At 41.7% G+C, this 14,640-nt stretch overlaps 1 protein-coding gene across 3 annotated transcripts in view; it reads right to left on the bottom strand.

The window, feature by feature from the left end:
• Positions 1-14,640, bottom strand: part of LOC122550911 (interleukin-13 receptor subunit alpha-2-like) — a 62,201-nt gene that overhangs the window by 16,194 nt on the left and 31,367 nt on the right. For all 3 annotated transcript variants that reach the window (XM_087988378.1, XM_043692340.2, XM_087988377.1), the window contains 5 exons: positions 8,162-8,319; positions 4,792-4,939; positions 2,098-2,218; positions 1,224-1,399; positions 972-1,111 (listed from right to left, as the gene is read on the bottom strand). In XM_087988378.1, coding sequence (XP_087844504.1) covers positions 972-1,111; positions 1,224-1,399; positions 2,098-2,218; positions 4,792-4,939; positions 8,162-8,319 — 743 coding nt within the window. The remainder of the gene's footprint in view (positions 1-971; positions 1,112-1,223; positions 1,400-2,097; positions 2,219-4,791; positions 4,940-8,161; positions 8,320-14,640) is intronic.

Genomic DNA, 14,640 nt, shown 5'->3' with positions numbered 1-14,640 from the left:
GTGAAACAATGGTGATATATTTCCAAGTCAGGATGATGACTGACTTGGAGGGGAACTTGCAGCTGGTGGTATTCCCATGTATCTGCTGCAGTCGTCCTTCTAGATGGAAGTGGTTGTGGGTTTGGAAGGTAACGACTAAGGATCTTTGGTGAATTTCTGCAATGTAGCATGTATCAGAAGAGATTTACCAGGATGTTACCAGGTATGGAAGGTTTGAGTTATAAAGAAAGGCTGGATAGACTAGAACTTTTTTCACTGGAGTATAGGAGATTGACAGGCAACCTAATAGATGTTTATAAATAATGAAGGGGATAGACAGAGTTAGTGGCAGTTGTCTTTTTGTTAGGATGGTGGATTTCAAGATGATGGAGCATATTTGTAAGATGAGAGGAGAGAGGTTCAATAAGACATGAGGTAAGTGTTTTACACAAAGAGTGGCTCACATGTGAAATGAACTGCCTGAGGAAGTGGTGGACATGGGTACACTTACAACGTCAAAACGACATTTGGCTAGGTGCATAAATAGGAAAGATTTGGAGGGATATGGGCCAAGAGCAGAACTGATGGGAATAGTTTAGTTTGAGATTATATTCAGCATGGACTGCTTGGACCGAAGGGTCTGTTTCCGCGCTGTATGACTCTAAGTAGATAGCACACATTGCTACGACTGAGCATCGGTGGTGGAGGGAGTGGATGTTGTGGATGTGGCACCAATCAAGCAGACTGCCTTGTCCTGGACGGTGTCAAGCTTCTTAAGTTTTGATGGAGCTGCACCCATCCAGACAAGTGAGGAGTATCCCATCACACTCCTGATTTATGCCTTGTAGATAGTGGACAGGTTAATATTATGAAATCAGATTTCTCTTTATGCAATCAGGGCATTACACCTGTAATCTCTACTTAAACCATCTGCAAACAATGGTGGATTTAAAAATATTTCAAAGGTTAGCAATTCAGAGAGTGAACTTTACCTCAGTTCTACCCTGATCCAGATCGGTGACGTTCAGTTCAAACGCAAAGCAATGAATATTAATATCATAGGCGGGAGGCATGTCCCACTTCACTGTCAGGTTTGGCAAAACCTCAAGGTTTACTGGTGGGTTGTAAACCTCTGAAAGTTAAGAACACAAAGCTATTCACAATCAATTCAACCTTTAATGCATTGAGCAACGCAACATTTGACAAAACTTAAACACTGCACTTAGAAAAGAGCAGGTGAGTACCATATTCCTGTGGGTCAAATTCTGTATAATATTGTTGAATCGTTCTTGAACTATTCGATCCATTGACACATATCAGAATGTTCTCCTCGACATCAACTGTGCCTGGTTCAATGTGGCATCCCTTTTTCCCATCGACATCCATATAATGAGTACACTGCAGAGTTACATCATTCTGTCTTAAAGGGAAAATGTTTGTCTTTAATGTAAACACCTTAGCAATGGATTTGAAGATGTCTTAACTTATTATGTACTCACATTTGATGCTTAGATCATAGCACCAGAAGATATTGGAGCAGAATTCTGCTATTTGTGGCTCATCGAGTCTGGTCAGCCATTCAATCATGGCTGATATGTTCCTCAACCCCATTCACTTGTCTTATTCCCACAACCTTTCATCCCTTTAATAATCAACAGCTTATCTATCTCTGTCTTAAATACATTCAAAGGCCTCCACAGCCTTCTGTGGCAATGAGTTCCACAGATTAACCATTCTCTGCCTAAAGAAACTCCTCCACAACTCACTTCTAAAGGCTTGTCCCTTTACTCTGATGCTATACTCTAGGATTCTGCTCTCTCCTATGAATAAACATCTTCTCCATGCCCACTTTATCCAACCCTCCTAGTATTCCACAAGCGTTAATGAAACTCCCCCTCATCCTTCTAATCTCCATTGAGTACAGACCCAGAATATCAATTAGATCTTTATTCACTTTAATTTAAACAAGCAAATTATTGAAATACATATGATCCTGAGGGTTTCTGACAGGGAAGATGCCGAGAAGTTTACACTATGGAAAGAATCTTTTCCAGAAGGTACAGTTGCGGAATAAAGGAACACTCACTTAAAATTGAGATAAGACCTAATTGAGCTTACCTGTAATACATTTTATATTGTGTGTCATTTGCTGCTTGCCTGCCACTGTTCCATGTACAATTCATGGTTGAATGATTATAGAGAACACATGAGAAATTGAAAGCCAATGTTTCTTGATCACCTGCATGATACAAACAGGATATTAGTTAAATCATTTCTTATGTCCGGGGCTCGGTGAAATATTTTTAGTTGACAAAATTTTTTTTAAACATATTGTTGTCAGAGATATTTTCTTTCAAAATTAAATCTAACACACGTAACTGCAATGTTGAGTGAAAATGCACTGGTCTCAGCTTTAAAGTAAACTTTAATATAGATTTCCCTCTAATCCCAGCTTTTACAAGGTACGTATTTTTAAAAATATGGACCTTGGAATGATGTTCTACAACCAAGGACAACATTTATTGCCTTGGAAAAGGCTGTGCGAAGCTTTCTTAACGTAACAGACCTCCAACAGTAGGTGGCAATGGTGAGAGAGGACCTGAGCAAGGTCAATGAGCAGTTCACCAGGACTGATTCTAGCTGGTGGTGATCATTAGGGAGGGGAGCTGGGGCAGTGAAACAGACTCTCGCATGGGAGAAATGGGTGCATTTGTGTCAATATAGCTGACAGGAAATGGAAGAAGGACAGACATCAAAGGTTTTCCTCAGGCTCATTTCACGTGAATCATTTGACATTTATTTTTAATTTCATATTTGTAATGACCTGATGCCAGTGGAAGAAGAATCCCTGTTTCATGATCTTTGGCTGTCCATGTGTTCCAGTCTCATGTTATATTCCACAATTGTGGTTCCATGTGGTCCAAGTACTTTGATCTTTAATGGTGGCAGGACTTATTGAGAGAGCGGTTGGAAAAGCAGAAAGGACCTTGGACTTAATAAATAAAGGGCTGTGTACAAAAGCAAAGATAAACCCTTGGAAAGCTCAGCTTTGACCACATCAACATATTCTTAACTAGCTCGCCACAACTTAGAAGGATCCTTAAGAAAGTGTTAAGGAGATTTACCAGAGTAGTTCCAGTGATGATGGAAAGTTAGGTTGAAGAGGCTGGGCTTATTCTCCTCAGAGTAAAGCAGATTGAGGGGAGATTAGAGAGAGTTGGGTAATCTTTTGGCAGTGTCAGGTAAAACAGATGAAGTACAGTTGTTCTTATTAACTAATGGTAGTTGGATTAAGGGACATAATTAAAGCTTTGGAGAAGTGAGAAAGGGTGTGGGAATGCGAGGAAATAATCATCTGGCGTGTAATGCCTTCAAAGGTGCTAAAAATGGAGATGATGAATAATTATAAATTTTTAATGAAAATATTGAAGATTAAAATGATTATGAAGTTAAGGTATGTACTGTACCTTTAAGAGAGAGCAAATGCTGTCTGAACTGAGAGCTTACAAGCACCTGACTAGATGACAATCCCAGTGTGTACTGGAAAATTGAAAAAATGTAACATTTGGCAGTGAAATGGATTCCAGAGTTTTAGCTGCTGTTCTGAGAGCAATTTGAATTTAACCAATCAATTTAAATTATACCCCAGGATGCTAAAACCCAATTGAGTTTGAATTTATTGTTTTGCCAACATCGAACCAATGAGACGATCCGATGTTGCGAAAGTGTAAAATGCAAACATTTTGAAAATTGGTCAGAGAGCAACTGCCGTTGAGACAGAAATGCATAGATAGCTAACACCTTGCTTCCCATGAGATTAGGAGGCAATCTGTATTAAAGGTACCTTTCTTATATGAAACATACTAGCAGTAAAAAGAAAGAAGATGACCCTGGGAGATCTTCAAATGAAAGATGAAAGACACAGAAGATGACAGCAGATGGGTGGTTTTGAAATTAAGTTGATGTAATTTTAATAAGTTTCTTATTGGAACAGCATATTGTATAGAGTTGGTGGCAACTAATAAGTTAAGAGAAAGGGAGGCTTAGAGTTGTGAATAATTGTTTAATGTTCACTTTTAGAGTTAAAAAATAAGTTGATGTTATTTTCTTAAAATAGTGGAATTTAGGAATTCTCTGTCACCCATATTTTAACAGATTATGAGACAAGGTGAGCTTTTCTGGATGTTTGGTTTAATTACCAGGAGGGTTCACCACAGTGTCGTAACAAAATTAATAACATTTTTAAACAAGGAAATAAACTTAGAGGGATGGGGAGTAATGAAAAATAAAACATGAATTGTTCTCTCGAGAACTGGCATGGACTCAAAGGACTTCTTTCTGCTATGTAATGACTCTGGCCCAAATTTTCTGAGAGTTAGAATGATTCCAGAATCATTTAAAAATCGCCAAGATTCCAGCCCACATTTCTGGTGCAATCTAAGTTTCACTGACACTGTTCCAGCAGAGGCTGATAGCCAAGTTCATGAGGAAGGCCTCAACCAGGATATTGGATTCATATCACACTACAGGTGACCCCAATACACTATACACTCTGACACACATACTCACACACATGAACACATATACGCACACTCTCACTCACAAACACACTCACACAGACCCTCTCTCATACACACGCTCTCTCTCAGACACACACACATAAACACACTAACAAACACACACACATATAATCCGTCACACTCGCATACACACTTTACCAAGCATACATAGACACACACTCACGTTTTCTCTCTCTCTCAAACACACACATACACAATACACAAATCTGCACCCCCCTCCCCACCCCCATACCAGGTGGTGGTTGAATGTCCATTACTGTCCAGTTGCTTTCTTTTATTGTTCTTTTGTGTTCATCCAGAAGCACATTTTTAACTCGTATGTAAACACCCCTGTGCAATTCAAATCTTTTCATATATTCTGGTTGCAGAAGCCTGGAATCCTATGATAGAAGTTAGAACAATTTGTGTAATTACTGTTGTTTGAAGTCATCCAATCAGTCACATTTTCATTGTGTTCCTACACTTTGCTAAATAGTTCAAGGCGTAGGTTGCATTTTATAAGGGTGTCACAGTCCTCTAAAGTTAAACAATGGGGAGACCGTGCATCTCCATGATTGTCAGTACTGGCTTTAGAGAAACACAAGTGGTGATTTGAACTTGAGCTGGACCTCAGTTATTATATGATTGTAGAATAGAATGATTACAGCACTTCGATCCATTGTGTCTGTGCCAACTCTTTACCATAGCAATTCTCCCTCTCTCGTGTCATCTTTTTTCAGTAGCCTTGCAATTTTTCTTTTCTATTCAGACAAAGATCCAATTCTCTCTTGAAGGCACGATTAGACTTCCCACCACCACACCCTCAGCCTGTGCAGTTCGCATTCTAACCACTCAATGGATTCAAAAGAACTCTCATTTCATCAGTTTTTTTTTAAATCAATCACCTTGAATCTCTAGTTCATGATTGTTGAACCTTTTAAGAACAGTTTGTCTCTTCCTGAAGAAGGGCTTATGCCCGAAACGTCGATTCTCCTGTTCCTTGGATGCTGCCTGACCTGCTGCGCTTTTCCAGAAACACATTTTCAGCTCTCCCCACCCTAACCGGGCTTTTCAGCTTGTACTGAAGGAGATTCTCCCCAAAGAGAGTAGACTTATTTCTCCAATCTATCCACATTACCAAACTTCTTCATCACTGGAACAATTCCTTAAATCTTTTCCTTAATCCTGTCATACCTTTATGTAGTGTGCTACTCAGAACTGGACCACATTCTCCTGATGTGGGTGAACCATTTTTTTTAAAATTACTGTCAACAATTTTTATTCAAAACAAAACCAGTAGTTAAAACGAATCAGAAAATATGAAACCACAGAACAGGAAACAAGACAAACTTCAGAAACAGGTCTTAATGCAACAAAGAAAACATGTTTAAAAATTCAAAACATGCAATTCTATTTATGCAGCCTCTTCCTCACCCTCTTTTTCAAATTCACCTTCATCTCCAATTCTAGTGTCCTGATATTGTTGGGACTCAGAAACTAGGCCATTCATGTTGCTCTCAGCCTAAGTAAGCTCCATCTCATCCAGTGTACCATTGCTTTATGCTTTAACATGGCAGTAAACTATTCAGAGATGTGTTTAAACAGATCCTGCATAGCTGTAATGCTGCAAATAAAGGTGGCAGATATCTTGAAGTGTGATGTTACCAACATCCACCTTAACTTTATTGGGAATCCATTCGACAAAATAGGTGTTGTATTTATTCTGGATATATAAAGGTTTGTCATAATGTCCTTGCTTTTACAGACCACATCTGAAACTCTATGGTCATGTAGGCTTGATTAACTGCTCTCTCAGTCTGTCTTGTCATCTTTAATAAATTTGAACATCAATAATTCTAGAGCCTTCAGAATGTTATCCATTATTTTATTTTACTTCGCTGTCATTCATTTCACATGTTGTCCACATTCCATTTCATCTTGTACTTTTCAACACATTCCAGCAATTTTTTGCCATTATCAAATGCCCATGTCCATCACATTGCTGCATTACTCTCATCTGCCCTCTCTGTGACCGCCTCAAAAAACTCAGTCAGGTTTATTAAACACAATCTGTCCATATATAATTTACACTTGATTTTGTTCACTCATCCGAGTTTGCTAAAATGATGCTTAATTTTATCCCAAATGTTAGTGTTGAAATGCTTCCCCATTACTGAGGTTAAAGTGATTATCCTCACAGCTTTATGGCTGACCAGTGTAACTATGTGATAAAACTATGTAACATGACACTATGGCTGACCCTTTGTCATATTTTGGAGGTGCCGGTGTTGGACTGGGGTGTACAACGGTAAAAGTGACACAACACCAGGTTATAGTCCAACAGGTTTTTTTTTTGGAAGCACTAGCTTTTGGAGCGCTGCTCAAAAAGTTAGTGCTTCTAATTAAACCCGTAGGACGATAAGCTGATGTTGTGTGATTTTTACCTTTGTCTTATTGACATTGTGCCTGCATCATTCCTGGGTAGTGGTAGCTGGGACATAAAATAACCCTGACAGCATGGGATAAAAGCAAATTACTGCGGATGCTAGAATCTGAAACCAAAAGAGAAAATGCTGGAAAATCTCAGCAGGTCTGGCAGCATCTGTAAGGAGAGAAAAGAGCTGACATTTCGAGTCTAACTGACCCTTTGTCAAAGTTAAAAAATTGGGAGGAATAGGGAGGTATTTATACGAGGCTGAGAGAAGGTGAGTCATGGCTCCAGAAGCAAAGGTAGCAATTAAGGGGTGATAATGACAGTGTATAGAGAGATTATAGGGAGGTTAGGAGCTGTGAATGACCAAGGCTGAAGCCAGTGCTGTGTGACAAAATATGGGGGGGATGGGTGAAACAGAGGCAAAATGGAAAACAGGGGAGAAGGGTAGCAAAGGGGGAAGAGGAGAGGGAAAAGGTGATGAGAGAGTGGGGAACGAGAGAAAGAGAGACAATCAAGAAATAAGAGGTACAGAACAGTGAAAAAAACTTTAAAAATATAAAATAAATGAAATAAAATTACAGAGCAGAATGAAAACAGAGGGGTCGAGATGGGATAATCATCTGAAGTTGTTGAACTCAATGTTGAGACCGGCAGGCTGTAACGTGCCTCGTCGGAAGATGAGATGCTGTTCCTCCAGTTTGCGTTGAGCTTCACTGGAACATCGCAGCAGGCCCAGGACAGACATGTGGGCATGGGAGCAGGATTGTGTGTTCAAGTGGCAAGGAACGGGAAGGCCCGGGATCTGATTGCGTCCAGACCGAAGGTGCTCAGCAAAGCGATCACCCAGTCGGCATTTTGTCTCTGCAATATAGAGGAGACCACATTGACAGCATGGATTCCTTCATGCTTCTGAATTTCCAAACTCAGTTGTGTTTGCCCAGAAAGGGCAAGAAATATTAAAGACTAAAATGCTATATCTTTTTTCCCTGCCAATTAAATGTAGCATCTGCAGACGTTTCACAATTATTGGCCATCAATCTCTTAAAGGGAGACAGGAGCATTTCTGGGAAGCGCAGAAAGCGAATTCTCCATAACCACATTCCTGTTTTGCTCCCAAGTGAAAGTTCGTAATAAACTACAGCATGTTGGAATTAGATTTTGACACGGAGAGAAAATATCTAAATCTTACTTCTTGCCAAGTGTGAGAATCAAAGTACTTGTATTCAAATGGATATCTAATGCATCTATGCTGCTTTATGATTTCACTGAGGCCATCATTCCAAGAAATTGTCACTTCCCCAAGCTGTCTATCCACAATCGTGAGGTTGGTCGGCGGATTAAGGTCGGCTGTTAAATGATAAATAACAAAAATAAATGGTTTGAGGAGAAAGTTATAAACATTTTCAGTATCACATCCTAATTGCAATTCAACATTAGTAGCCACTGATAAAAATGTATGTACTCCTAGCGACTTAATACAACTCTTAATAACAGTGCAAGGTAGGAAATTCCATCTAAGCTCCCTTTCAAAACTATCTATCAAGTTCTTTACTGGGAATCTGCAAACAAAGTCTTCTCTTTACTGAGAAGGATCCACTTGTTGTTCGATCCACAATTCCATCACATGTTAAATCACAGAATTGTTACAGTGCAAAATTAGGTCATTCAGGCCAACATGTCTTCACCACGGTGTCAAAGAACATAGAATGTATAGCAAACAGTACAGAACAGTGGTTAGCACTGCAGTCTTATAGCGCCAGCGACCTGGATTTAATTCCAGCCTCAGTGACTGTCTGTGCAGAGTTTGCACATTCTCCTCGTGCCTGCGTGGGTTTCCTCCAGGTGCTCCGGTTTCCTCCCACAGTCCAAAGATGTACAGGTCAGGTGGATTGGCCATGCTAACTTGCTCAAAGTGTTCAAGGATGTGCAGGCTAGGTGGATAAGTGTAGGGTGACAGGACTAGGATAGGGATTTGGGTCTGAGTGGAATGCTCTTCTGAGGTTCAGTGTGGATTTGTTGGGCCGAATGGCCTGCTTCCACACTGCAGGGATTCTATGATTCACTGAATGAGCATTCTGACTGAGTGCCATTCTCCTGCCTTTTACCCCAAACGCTGAATATTGCTTCCACTCAAATAATCACCTGTAATGTCCTCTTCAATGCCTCAGTTGAACCTGTCGATTGCAGTTCTAAGCAGTCCATTCCAGACCCAAACCACAAATTATGTTAAAATATTTGTCTGACATCACATTTGCTTCTTTTGTAAATGGCCTGATATCTATACTCTCTCATTCCCAATCTATTTATCAGCAGAAACATTTTTCCCCAATTTGCTCTGTCTAAATCCCTGTACATAATCTTCCAGTAGAGCATTAAATAGTGTTTTATACAGTTTCAGCACAACCACCCTGCTCTATACCCTACAAATAAAACTTATGATACACTATATTATATTGACTGGTGTCTCCATCTAACCAGCCACATTAGTGTCTTGTGCACATGTCTCTTGGTTCCATTCTCTATTTCCTTTCTTCCAAAATGTATCACCTCACATTTTTCTGCATTGAACTTCGTCTGCCATCTATCTGCCCACTCCACCAATATCTTCGTATATGTTATGTCCTCTTTACAGTTTATAACACTCCCAAATGTTGTATCATCCATAAATATTTACCACCAAATCTTTTTACTTTAGACTCAGTTGTGTTGAATCCTAACCCACTACTTGTTTAGCTAACCTCAGTTATTCAAATCTCCTTTAGTTCCAGGCATTGACTCTCCACTCACTTTGACTTCACCTGTAAACATGAGGACCTGGATCATTAATCTGTCCTTTTTTTTATTATTTTCCATATTCTTTCATTTGGTAGACCAGACCAGACCAGACCCCTTCAAATATTTTAAGAAGGTAGCATAGACCCTAACATTTTCTTATTTTAAAGGTAAATGTGAAGTGTTGTGTTCCAGATAAAATGTGACTGGTCAAACTACTCAATATTAAGCAAAACAGAATTTATTTAAGTATTATAGTTAAAATGCAAACAAAAGAAAGAGGAATTTGGAATAACTTAACTATTGGAAAACCTAACTCAATAATAAATACAGCACCCATTACTATTAATTATTACTACTTAACTGTTACAATATAATAACATTCCATAAACACGCCCCTTGGCAAAAAGGCAAATTTAGACACAGATTCTTACATGCAGTTCTCCAATCCCGAAGGAAAAACATCAAGAGAAGGTTCAGAGAGAATAGCAGCCAATTAACTGAAGCCTCCAACTCTTTTCAGACCCCAGAAGGCTTCTGATGTTACTGAGTTAACTAAAATCTAGAAATCTGGATCTGTGAGAGCTTGTCACACCCATCCAGGCTGTTTCCATTGTTCCAAATTTAAAAAAAAAACTAAAGACCTCACTAGCTGTTTACTTAAGGCAGGTCGGCATGGACAAGTTGAACTGAAGGGTCTGTTTCTGTGCTGTACAACTCTATAACTCCATAACATCTTCAGTAGCCAAGTCAGCACCTCTCCCTTACAAACTTTCTTCAAAAAAACAAATCATTACAAATAACTTTTTGTCACAAATGTGGGCATCACTGACAAGGTCAGCATTTGTTGCCAAACTCTAACTGTAATTCAACATGAGGCCATTACAGAGGGAAGTTGAAAGTCAATATTTTGCTATCAGCATAGAGAGACCCTAGGCTGGACCAGATAAGAATTGCTGTTTACCTTCCCTAAAGGGCATTTCTGAACCAGATAGGTTATTGCAACTGAAAAACCGAAAGAAATGCAGTTATTGTAAATCAGAAACAAAAACAGAAGTTGCTGGAAAAGCTCAGCAGGTCTGCCAGCATCTGTGAAGAGAAATTAGAGTTAACGTTTCAGGTCCAGTGATCCCTCCTGTTATCACAACAATTGATTGAAGTTGATTTAGTGACTATTACTGAAACAAGCTTTCAATGTGACATTCAATAATTGAAATTGCATTAAGTCAATCCTCTGAGCAATTATTTCTATCTTCTGTTTTATAAGTTGGAGGTATTCATTTGTGACTTTCAAGTCTAATTAATGTTACTTGTTTCCAATAATGTGTGAAGCAAAATCTTGAACTTATATTACATTTTTCACATTCACAGAAATGTTGCAATGTGGTAGTCAATTGTCTCAGACCAAGTGGGAGATAAATGATGAGTTGACCTGGTTTGAGGTAATGTTGGTTGAAGGGTGTGAATTAATCAGATCACTGAGAACATTACCTTTCTCTGCCCATGTAGTATCATTATATCTGTTTATGTCGATCTGGGAGGTTAACATTCTGAGGTCAGCAACAATATTATGCAGCCAAAAATACTGCACTTTGATGGCGCAAGTGGAAACTCCGTATATACGCTTGAAGGCCTGGAGGTTAATGTTAACAGGGTAATAGAATTAGAATTAGGTTTATTGTCATGTGTACTCAAATACAGAAGAACAGGGGCACAGTGAAAAGTTACAATGTCACCTCCCACTGTGCCGTCTTCGCTACAAAGTTCCTAGGTATAAATCTGAAATAGAAAATAGAAAACTAAATAAGAGAACATTACAGTGATTCACATTATAGGTTAGAAAGTAAGAAATAATGTTAAAACGATGAACATTACAATCAGATAAAGAGATTACGGATAAACATGACATTGCAGTAGATCAGTGCAGTGGCCTTCCACATGTGGTCTGACCAGGCTGACAGCCACTGACCACATGCAACAGTCCACCTGTGCAACAACTGTCCTTGCTCCACTCCAGCCTTCTGTCACTCTGCTCCGCTTCATCCTTCCAGTTCTCCCTGCTCCATGTTTCCAGTCTCTCCCTGCTCCATGTTTCCATTCTCCCTGCTCCATGTTTCCAGTTATCTCCACGCTCCATGTTTCCAGTTCTCCCTGCTCCATGTTTCCAGTTCTCTCTCTGCTACATGTTTCCAGTCTCTCCCTGCTCCATGTTTCCAGTTTCCCTGCTCCATGTTTCCAGTCTCTCCCCGCTCCATGTTTCCAGTTCTCTCTCTGCTCCATGTTTCCAGTCGCCCTGCTCCATGTTTCCAATCTCTCCCTGCTCCATGTTTCCAGACTCCCTGCTCCATGTTTCCAGTCTCTCCCTGCTCCATGTTTCCAGTCTCCCAGCTCCATGTTTCCAGTCTCTCCGCTCCATGTTTCCAGTTCTCTCCCTGCTCCATGTTTCCAGTCTCTCCCTGCTCAATGTTTCCAGTCTCTCTGCTCCATGCTTCCAGTTCTCTCCCTGCTCCATGTTTCCAGTCTCCCTGCTCCATGTTTCCAGTCTCTCCGCTCCATGTTTCCAGTTCTCTCTCTGCTCCATGTTTCCAGTCTCCCTGCTCCATGTTTCCAGTCGCCCTGCTCCATGTTTCCAATCTCTCCCTGCTCCATGTTTCCAGACTCCCTGCTCCATGTTTCCAGTCTCTCCCTGCTCCATGTTTCCAGTCTCCCTGCTCCATGTTTCCAGTCTCTCCGCTCCATGTTTCCAGTTCTCTCCCTGCTCCATGTTTCCAGTCTCTCCCTGCTCCATGTTTCCAGTCTCTCTGCTCCATGCTTCCAGTTCTCTCCCTGCTCCATGTTTCCAGTCTCCCTGCTCCATGTTTCCAGTCTCTCCGCTCCATGTTTCCAGTTCTCTCCCTGCTCCATGTTTCCAGTCTCTCCCTGCTCCATGTTTCTAGTCTCCCTGCTCCATGTTTCCAGTCTCTCCCTGCTCCATGTTTCCAGTTCTCTCCCTGCTCCATGTTTCCAGTCTCTCTCTGCTCCATGCTTCCAGTTCTCTCCCTGCTGCATGTTTTCAGTCTCACCGCTCCATGTTTCCAGTCTCCCTGCTCCATGTTTCCAGTCTCTCCCTGCTCCATGTTTCCAGTCTCTCCCTGCTCTATGTTTCCAGTTCTCTCTCTGCTACATGCTTCCAGTTCTCTCCCTGCTCCATGTTTCCAGTTCTCCCTGCTCCATGTTTCCAGTTCTCTCTCTGCTACATGCTTCCAGTTCTCTCCCTGCTCCATGTTTCCAGTTCTCCCTGCTCCATGTTTCCAGTTCTCTCCCTGCTCCATGTTTCCATTCTCCCTGCTCCATGTTTCCAGTCTCTCCCTGCTCCATGCTTCCAGTCTCTCCCTGCTCCATGTTTCCAGTTCTCTCCCTGCTACATGTTTTCAGTCTCTCCCTGCTCCATGCTTCCAGTCTCTCCCTGCTCCATGTTTCCAGTTCTCTACATGCTCCATGTTTCCAGTCTCTCCGCTCCATGTTTCCAGTCTCTCCCTGCTCCATGTTTCCAGTCTCTCCCTGCTCCATGTTTCCAGTTCTCGCCCTGCTCCATGTTTCCAGTCCTCCCTGCTCCATGTTTCCAGTTCTCTACCTGTTCCATGTTTCCAGTCTCTCCCTGCTCCATGTTTCCAGTCTCCCTGCTCCATGTTTCCAGTTCTCTCCCTGTTCCATGTTTCCAGTTCTCTCCCTGTTCCATGTTTCCATTCTCCCTGCTCCATGTTTCCAGTCTCTCCCTGCTCCATGTTTCCAGTCTATCCCTGCTCCATGTTTCTAGTCTCCCTGCTCCATGTTTCCATTCTCCCTGCTCCATGTTTCCAGTCTCCCTACTCCATGTTTCCAGTCTCTCCCTGCTCCATGTTTCCAGTTCTCTCCCTGCTCCATGTTTCCAGTGTCTCCCTGCTCCATGTTTCCAGTTCTCTCCCTGCTCCATGTTTCCAGTCTCCCTGCTCCATGTTTCCAGTTCTCTCCCTGCTCCATGTTTCCAGTTTCCATGGTCCATGTTTCCAGTTCTCTCCCTGCTCCATGATTCCAGTTCTCTCCCTGCTCCATGTTTCCAGTCTCTCCCGGCTCCATGTTTCCAGTCTCCATGGTCCATGTTCCCAATTCTCCCTGCTCCATGTTTACAGTTCTCTCCCTGCTCCATGTTTCCCGTCTCCCTGCTCCATGTTTCCAGTTCTCTCCCTGCTCCATGATTCCAGTCTCCCTGCTCCATGTTTCCAGTTCTCTCCCTGCTCCATGATTCCAGTTCTCTCCCTGCTCCATGTTTCCAGTCTCTCCCGGCTCCATGTTTTCAGTCTCCATGGTCCATGTTCCCAATTCTCCCTGCTCAATGTTTCCAGTTCTCTCCCTGCTCCATGTTTCCATTCTCTCCCTGCTCCATGTTTCCAGTCTCCATGGTCCATGCTCCCAATTCTCCCTGCTCCATGTTTACAGTTCTCTCCCTGCTCCATGTTTCCAGTTCTCTCCCTGCTCCATGTTTCCAGTTCTCCCTGCTCCATGTTTCCATTCTCCCTGCTCCTTGTTTCCAGTTCTCTCCCTGCTCCAAGTTTCCAGTTCTCCCTGCTCCATGTTTCTATTCTCCCTGCTCCTTGTTTCCAGTTCTCTCCCTGCTCCATGTTTCCAGTTCTCCCTGCTCCATGTTTCCATTCTCCCTGCTCCTTGTTTCCAGTTCTCTCCCTGCTCCAAGTTTCCAGTTCTCCCTGCTCCATGTTTCTATTCTCCCTGCTCCTTGTTTCCAGTTCTCTCCCTGCTCCATGTTTCCATTCTCCCTGCTCCTTGTTTCCAGCTCTCCCTGCTCCATGTTTCCAGTCTCTCCCTGCTCCATGTTTCCAGTCTCCCTGCTCCTTGTTTCCATTTCTCTCCCTGCTCCATGTT

Source organism: Chiloscyllium plagiosum, unplaced genomic scaffold, assembly GCF_037043375.1.
Source record: "Chiloscyllium plagiosum isolate Xiang-an unplaced genomic scaffold, Cpla_swu_hap1 HiC_scaffold_6, whole genome shotgun sequence".
NCBI lineage: Eukaryota > Metazoa > Chordata > Chondrichthyes > Orectolobiformes > Hemiscylliidae > Chiloscyllium > Chiloscyllium plagiosum.
The sequence above is the reverse complement of the archived record's forward strand: the minus strand, read 5'-3'. Positions and strand labels throughout refer to the sequence as shown.